This window comes from Etheostoma spectabile, chromosome 3, assembly GCF_008692095.1.
Source record: "Etheostoma spectabile isolate EspeVRDwgs_2016 chromosome 3, UIUC_Espe_1.0, whole genome shotgun sequence".
Classification (NCBI taxonomy): domain Eukaryota; kingdom Metazoa; phylum Chordata; class Actinopteri; order Perciformes; family Percidae; genus Etheostoma; species Etheostoma spectabile.
The window spans coordinates 24314156-24321471 of NC_045735.1; the positions used below are offsets into that span (position 1 = coordinate 24314156).

The following is a 7316-nucleotide window of genomic DNA, read 5'->3' on the forward strand; positions in this document are numbered from 1 at the left end:
TTTTAAGCAAGAAATAGGCCATGCAGTTGCTGAATCTGTCTTTATTTCAGATTGACAAAGGTCAGTTTAAAAGATTTTCCGGTCATTTCCGGGTTAGCACTCCATCAAACAGATTGGTCATTGAGTTTGACTGCCCGCCTTCCGATTCAACATGTTAAATTGGCCCAAATGAAGGCTGATTTCCTCCAACTGACAACAGCATGGAACACACCAAACAGACTCGAGTCACTGACCTCGCTAGACTGTCCGACCGCCAATAACCGGGTTGGTGTGTCAGCACCTTAACAAGTCTCACTCTTGAACAAGTAATGTAAATTCATCAACTTATGACAGATGCATAAATGCCAATATTCCTTTGGAATTTGTTAATGTCTTGTTTGTTTGGATTTGCTCATTAGGTGTGATGGCTGCGCGGGGTTTGCTTGCTAATCCTGCTATGTTCTCTGGCTATGAGGATACTCCTTTGGAGTGTATATGGGACTGGGTGGACATCGCTGTAGAGCAGGGCACTCCCTTCACCTGCTTCCACCACCATCTTATCTACATGCTGGAGAGGGTCAGCTCCCAGCCTGAGAGAAAAGTGTTCAATTCTCTATCCAGCACATCAGCTGTAATAGATTACCTCCAGAACACATACGGGTCAGTGGATGATCTGGGATCATGAGAATATTGAAATGTGATATTGTTGATTTTAATATTATGATTTTATTTTTTATGCCAAATAAAACTGCAAAGTTATAAGTGTATCCCTGATGTCTGCCTTTATTGCTATATGTGCTCCCGTCAAGCCTTCGTTAAACAATAATCATTCAGTTAATTAAACAGAATATCTACTTATTATTGTTGTACATGTAAGTACATAATGAGGCTTGAGTGATTTTGCTTCTCAATGAGCACATGTAACATTGTAGCTGCACACCCAAAATGATACAGAGAATTTGGTCAGTTTTATCTGTAAGAAAATGTAATGAAGTGCAATATCTCTACAGATGTAACAGTTATAACTAGCAATACATTGTTGTATTGAGTCTTTGCAGTGAGAAAAGAATATAAAAATTACAAAAAAACTACAATGTAATACTGGTACAATGATTATTATTTGTAAGTGTTATTGACAATGATAACGTCTTTATGTTTGTAGCAGCAGAATTAATATCAATATTGAGTCAAAGGAAACAATATATGTGACTGTAAGTAAGGCTTTGCTATAAGTTATGGAAAGGAAGGAACAGACCAAAAATAATGCATTTGCCTTCAAAGTAAAGACAAGTTGTGTACCCTAAATAAAAAGAGGGTGTACTACTGAGTGACTAAAGTCAGAACACCGTATACAACTGCATAAAGTTCATACTGAGCCAATAAACAACGATGCATTTCCCTCCTTATTGGTATTTGATAATATGCCAATGAAAAACGTTTAAATTTGGCTTTATTTTAACTTGACTTGAAATTAATTAAAATCTGAAAATATAAGACCGGAAGCTAGGCTGTAACCATGCAACTGGACCAATCTGCCTCTGATTGGCTAGTAAGCTACTCGCTGCCGAAGTATCGCAAACAGGAAGGTAGAAGCATACAAACTTTCCTCTGGTTGATTTCCAAACTTAACTATAATTACTCTGTTTTAGTCAGTATTCTTGGTTATTTGCCGGTAAGTTGTTCATCTTTGTGCCTTTTATGCATGAACGCTGATACTTAACGGCGTTTTATAATGTTTAACGTTAGCTAGCTGGCTAGTTAGCCAACGTTAACGCTATCTTTAAATCGCTAAGGTTAGTTTAACGTTAGCTTTTAGTCATGCCAACGTTAAGGTTAACTTATAACGGAGGTTTGGATTTCTGATTTTAACAACAACCGAAATGAAATAATTATTAAAAGCTAAGCATATATTGGTACATTTGCTTCTAATCAGCATATACCGTTACACTTTTTTTGTCATAATGCTGCTTGTGGTGGCGCTGTAACCTAAGCAGATTACTATAACGTGAGTTTGACAGAGTTAACGATAGCATCTGTGAGTTTACGTTAAGGTATGTGAACTGTGAACAGAGCGGATAAGAAGCTTATTCGCATTTTTTTCTGAATTGAGGTTGAGGCTGGACTGTTGATTTGTCCGATAGGAATAAAAAGCCAAACGCGTAAGCTAAACCTCCCAACTTTACTATCTAAGCTTTATGGTTTGATTGTTTTTGGTCAGGGAGGCTAGTCTGAACCCAGTTTCTTCTGTAAGGTTTCGTGTCTATCTTCGTCCGGTTTTCTTCAGAGGACCTCACTAGAAATGACGCTGCAATGGACTGCTGTGGCCCTCTTTCTCTACGTGGAGATGGGTATTCTTGCCCTCCTCTGTTTACCCTTTATCTCAGCCAGGAGGTAAGCCAGAATATATGTACTTCACGTTTTTTACCACAACATGATCTTACAATCAACATAACAGAAACATAGGGTGATGGCTGTTTCGCAATTTTGGTGATCTTGCAGAAGATTGTGAGTGTATGTTGCATAGTGAGTGAGTGAGTGAGTCAGTGGCACACTGCAACATGCTGCCTGTAAATGTAATTGTTGTAATCGTGCGTCTCATTGTTTGTGGTTGCAGGTGGCAGAGTATTTTCCAGCTGAGGATCTGGAGCTGTGTTGCAAGGTTCTGGAACCGAGTGTTTTACACAATGATCATAGTACTCGTTGTTCTCTTCTTTGGTAAGTGAAACAAAGTGTATGAGGTTTTTTTTTCTTACAACTTTGTAAAAACTGTAGGTGATAACTCCAAGTTAAACCACTTGAGTCTCAAAACATCAACAATGTGCTGGAAGGAATTTGGCGTACTATTAAACTCAGAAGTCTGCTGTTGCTCAACTGAAAGCACGCACACAAACATTTCAGGAGATATATAGAAGTGTCTACCCTATTACTTATTTAAAGTTTGTGAAAAAGATTTAAGGACAACATATAATATTATAGTAAGAGAACCATACTGTTATGTTTCTTTTTGGAGAAGATATCTGTTTCAGATAGGTGGGACGGGCATCCAATATGAGGGAACTTTGAGGGCCTTTTGTCTACTGAATGCTTGGTCATTCAGGTTAAACGAACCACATTATAACATTCTGTCATGTAGATTATGGTTGGGGGGGGGGTAAATCAAAATGCCCCCAGTAGTAACGTTTTGGACTTCTCTTCCATCTTTTTCTTTAGATGCAGTGCGGGAGGTGAGGAAATATTCAGCTAAAGAACTTGGCACAGATGCCAGGCTGCAGCCAAACATGTTTGATCACCTGCACATGAAGCTTTTTAGAGCCCAGAGGAACCTCTACATCTCTGGCTTCGCTGTCTTCCTCTGGCTGTGAGTCTTTGATCTCTTATACTGATACCTGAATAACATCAAAGGTGTTTCTCAACCCCCCTTTTTTATTGTAATTTTGCAGGGTTATGAAACGAGTGGTCACGTTGATTAACCAACTGGCATCAATCTCTGGCACTACGGCTGCTCTTCAGGCGCAGGCTGAGAATGCTAATCAGGTTGCCAAGAAATACAAAGAGGACAAAGAGCTGCTGGAACAGGTAGGCTCCACATTGGTTGGGCAAAGACTCAAACATATCACTTTTGTTAGATACAACCACAACTGCAAAGTCTAAGTCAGACAATTAATAATTGAAAAATGAAATGCATTTGTATGTACCTGACTTTTTTTTTTTTAAGGTGTTGCGTTTTTAATTTGGTAACGCTTTACTTGAAGGTATCTACGTAAGAGTGACACTGTCATGAACACATGCCACATGAACCCAAACCCTAACCATAACCCTAACTTGTCATGACAAGACATAATGACACTTACTAAAAGAAGCATTATGTCATGAATGTTTACGATTTGTTTATGACAGTGTCATGTCACTCTTATGTAGATACCTTTTAAGTAAAGTGTGACCTTTAAAATTAACTCCACTGGTTTGTCAAGATACCATTTAGAATAGTTGTGGGCAGTTAAACATTTCTTGTGGGGGGGGGGGGTGTTTAACGTCAAATCCTTTAATGTTGAGGTGCACATTTAAGGGCAGAATAAGTTTACACACCCATGTTAAAGTTGATTTAAAAAAAAAAAAAAAACATCTTTTGGATTAATTGATCTTAATGCCTTAATTAAGATTGGCATGGTTTTATTTCAGTTTACTTAATAGCCGGTTTGATTTGCATTTAGAGATGATCTTACGGAAAGTTCCTCATGCCTATCTCTATGTATGGTGAAGGGTATGTGATGATTGGGGGGGGTATTTTAATTCCAAAGGCCAAGGGAACTTTATCAGGATGCATAGTATCCTGATCCATGAAATAACTGGCCTTTAAAAATAAAAATGTGCCTGCCTCCATGGGAATTTAACATAGGGGTGTGTATACTTATGCCCCCTTTATTTTAAGGAAGAACATTTTTTTATTTACAACACATTATTCATTCACAAAGAAAATTGGTGTCCTCAAAAGGTTGGGTTTTCCTAAATATTTATGAATTAAAACATTGAGATCAATTGAGATGAGATGGGGTTTTTTTTTTTTAACTCCTCTTTTATAATCAACTTTAGCATGAGTGTGTAAACTTATTCAAGCCACTGTATACCACTTATGTTTCAGACATTTGTCTACCAAACCTTCTTGGTTTGATTCCCCTCATTAACCTCCTCCTTGATGGTGTGAACACACACGCTCTGCGTTGATAGTTACACGTAGCTGACTAAGAGCAGTGCTTGAGGTTCATGTCATTTGATGTATTTCAGGCTCTGATGAAAGGCAAGGGTGATAAGGCTATCGCAGAGGGCATGCAGCTGTTAAGAAAAGAAGTGGAGAAACTTGAAGAAGAACTGAAGACCTCAGGAGATGGTCAGTATTCATCCACATGTGCACAAGCTCACCATAATGTTTGTTACTTTTACAAATGTGTTAGCCCTTTTTTTATATTCAAACCCCAGGAAAGAAATGTAGACTTTAAAGTGATCTTATTGTGCGTTTTTGCATTTTCCCTTTCCTTTGTTATATATCCTTTTTTGTGCATGTGATGGGCTTCCAAAGTGAAAAATCCCAAAGTCCCCCCCCCAGGGGCTTAGCATCTCCAACAGAAAACACTGTTCACCAACTGCTCCAAACAGCTCTATGTAATCCAGCCTTTACTTCCGTGAGAAACGAGCGTCACTTTGTAACACGCGTTCTAACGCTCGCATAGCTGACAGGGTGGCACACCCTTCTACTCTGCTCAACGCACAGGGTGAAAAGAGGAGCTGCATTAATGTGCAGTACAACACAAATATGGCGTTTTTATTTATTTTTTGTTTTTTTTTAATTAAACCATGTAAAGCTATTCTGTTAGAACCTGCTAAATACAATTTTGAACCTAAGTATGAGCATAATATGAGTGTCACTTCTAAAGACAATGAGGATGTGCTTGTTTCCTCTCCAGCCCTGAAGAACTCCAACTTAGAGGCAGATGCGATGAAGAGGCAGATGGATGGCCTTGCCAGGGAGTACGAAAGACTGCTGAAAGAACATCAAGAGCTCCAGGTGATGCTAAGTCCTGAACACAGCAGGCTAATGACTTGTTGGGTTATTCACTACCTAGATATAACAGTTTCTGAGAGCAACTGAAACTAATCAACATCAGGCAGGTTGGAGGGAAAATCTCTGTAATTCACGTTTTAAGAAGCCTGTCCATTTCATCATCAACTCAGTCTATTGATCTGAATGAAGGACAACAAATCCTATTTAGTCCCAGGATTGTAACCAAAGAAACCCATTAACCCATAAATTGAATAGATTGTTTAATTATTACAAATTTTTGAAAAGTGAAGTAATGACCCCAATGTGTGTGGTCTTACATAACGTCATAACAGATTAACTGACTTTCTCTTTTCATTTTCTTTTTGTCTTTACAGAATCTTCACGATAGTGGAAACAAAAAGGACGACTAGTTATTGTAAAGCCCTTCTTAAGTGTTTACACAGCAAATTAGCTCAATCCCGAGGGAGCCACTGCCACACATGCTTTACCTTCATATAACACCTTGTGTCATAGTGCAAATCATAAAAACCAGGATTGGCTCCTCTGAGATGCAGGCGTTTGCTATCATCTCTAAAGGTTTTAAAGCATAGAGTTGAATTTTAATCATGGCATCAGACTAGCTTAAATGGAACGAGTAATTTTGGGTGGTTTCCTGTTTCAGCCTCGCGCAGTGTGACTTAGAGGATTGCTTTTTCAAGTGCACACTCTATCAGGCAGATTAGTTGTGCGAGGGAATTGGAGAGAGTTCAGTCAGTAATCGACCCAGGTCTGATCACAGAGCACTTCAAATGTTAAAGACATATGCAACAAGGGTGGGTGTTGTTTCATGGATTGTGTCATTGGTGTTAGCCAAGTGACACAGTTCAGAGCTAGTTCAGTGACAGCTATGAATGTATTTTAATACTGTTTGCTTTGTTTTTCTGTTTGTATAAGGTACACCTGCTGCACCCACGTTGGTCTTAAAAACAGTATGTAAATTCAGTATGTACTTGGCATGGCTGTGCAAATATAGTTTGCATGTACAGTTGCACTTCACATGTTTTTGTTGTATTGATGGTGAGTTATTATGGTTGAATGTTTGTTTAGTTTAATTTCCATTATCTCCACAAAGCCTCGTCACTGTGAAAGAGGACCTGAAATTGTAATCACAAGAGGCTTCAATGTTCCCCATTTTTTTATGATAAATAAATAGGTTATTGGGTTTACCAAATAATTTTTCAAGTCAAAATAGCAAAACTGCCTCTTCAAGTTGTGTTCTGACATTTCTGTCAGACAGGTGGAAGTGCCTTTTAAGTGGATGTATGTAATACATTTTGTTTAATAAACCTACAATTCTTTATGCTGTGCCTTGTTTTGAATAAATAACACCAAAGCATTATTGCATTGGATATTACATTTTTATTTTAGTATTACATTTAAGATATTTCTTTAAGATTTAAAAAAATAATCCTAGAAAATTATTTATGTTTTTAATCTTTAATGCAAGGAAATGCCTTACATTATTAAGATAATGACTTCATCTATGTACACCACTTGCTGCTCCTCTCTGAGTCTGCACTTGTGGCTACGTGTGCCGGAAACTAAACTGATAAAAATGATTAATTTACCACATAGTATAAGTTAACAAAATGGTACATCCATTTTGGAAATAAATAATGAGAATATGCTATACATTTACAAAGACCAAAGTAGTACCTTAAAACAATTGTCTTGAGATACAGTAGCTAGTCGATTTAATGTCACTTTTTGTTTAACAAAAAAAAAAAAAAAGATTTTGACA

General features: G+C 37.8%; 1 protein-coding gene across 2 annotated transcripts in view; it reads left to right on the forward strand.

Annotated features, from left to right (window-relative positions):
• LOC116680237 (tRNA-dihydrouridine(20a/20b) synthase [NAD(P)+]-like) overlaps positions 1 to 6875 on the forward strand; it is a 9111-nt gene extending 2236 nt beyond the window's left edge. The window contains exons 6-12 of one of the 2 annotated variants that reach the window (XM_032509442.1): positions 2277 to 2370; positions 2594 to 2694; positions 3190 to 3337; positions 3420 to 3555; positions 4762 to 4864; positions 5439 to 5539; positions 5911 to 6875. In XM_032509442.1, coding sequence (XP_032365333.1) covers positions 2277 to 2370; positions 2594 to 2694; positions 3190 to 3337; positions 3420 to 3555; positions 4762 to 4864; positions 5439 to 5539; positions 5911 to 5946 — 719 coding nt within the window. In that variant the 3' untranslated portion in view covers positions 5947 to 6875. Of the gene's footprint in view, positions 1 to 398; positions 747 to 2276; positions 2371 to 2593; positions 2695 to 3189; positions 3338 to 3419; positions 3556 to 4761; positions 4865 to 5438; positions 5540 to 5910 lie in introns of those variants that run through there. The other variant, XM_032509441.1, reaches the window with a different exon arrangement.
• Positions 6876 to 7316: the final 441 nt, after the last annotated feature.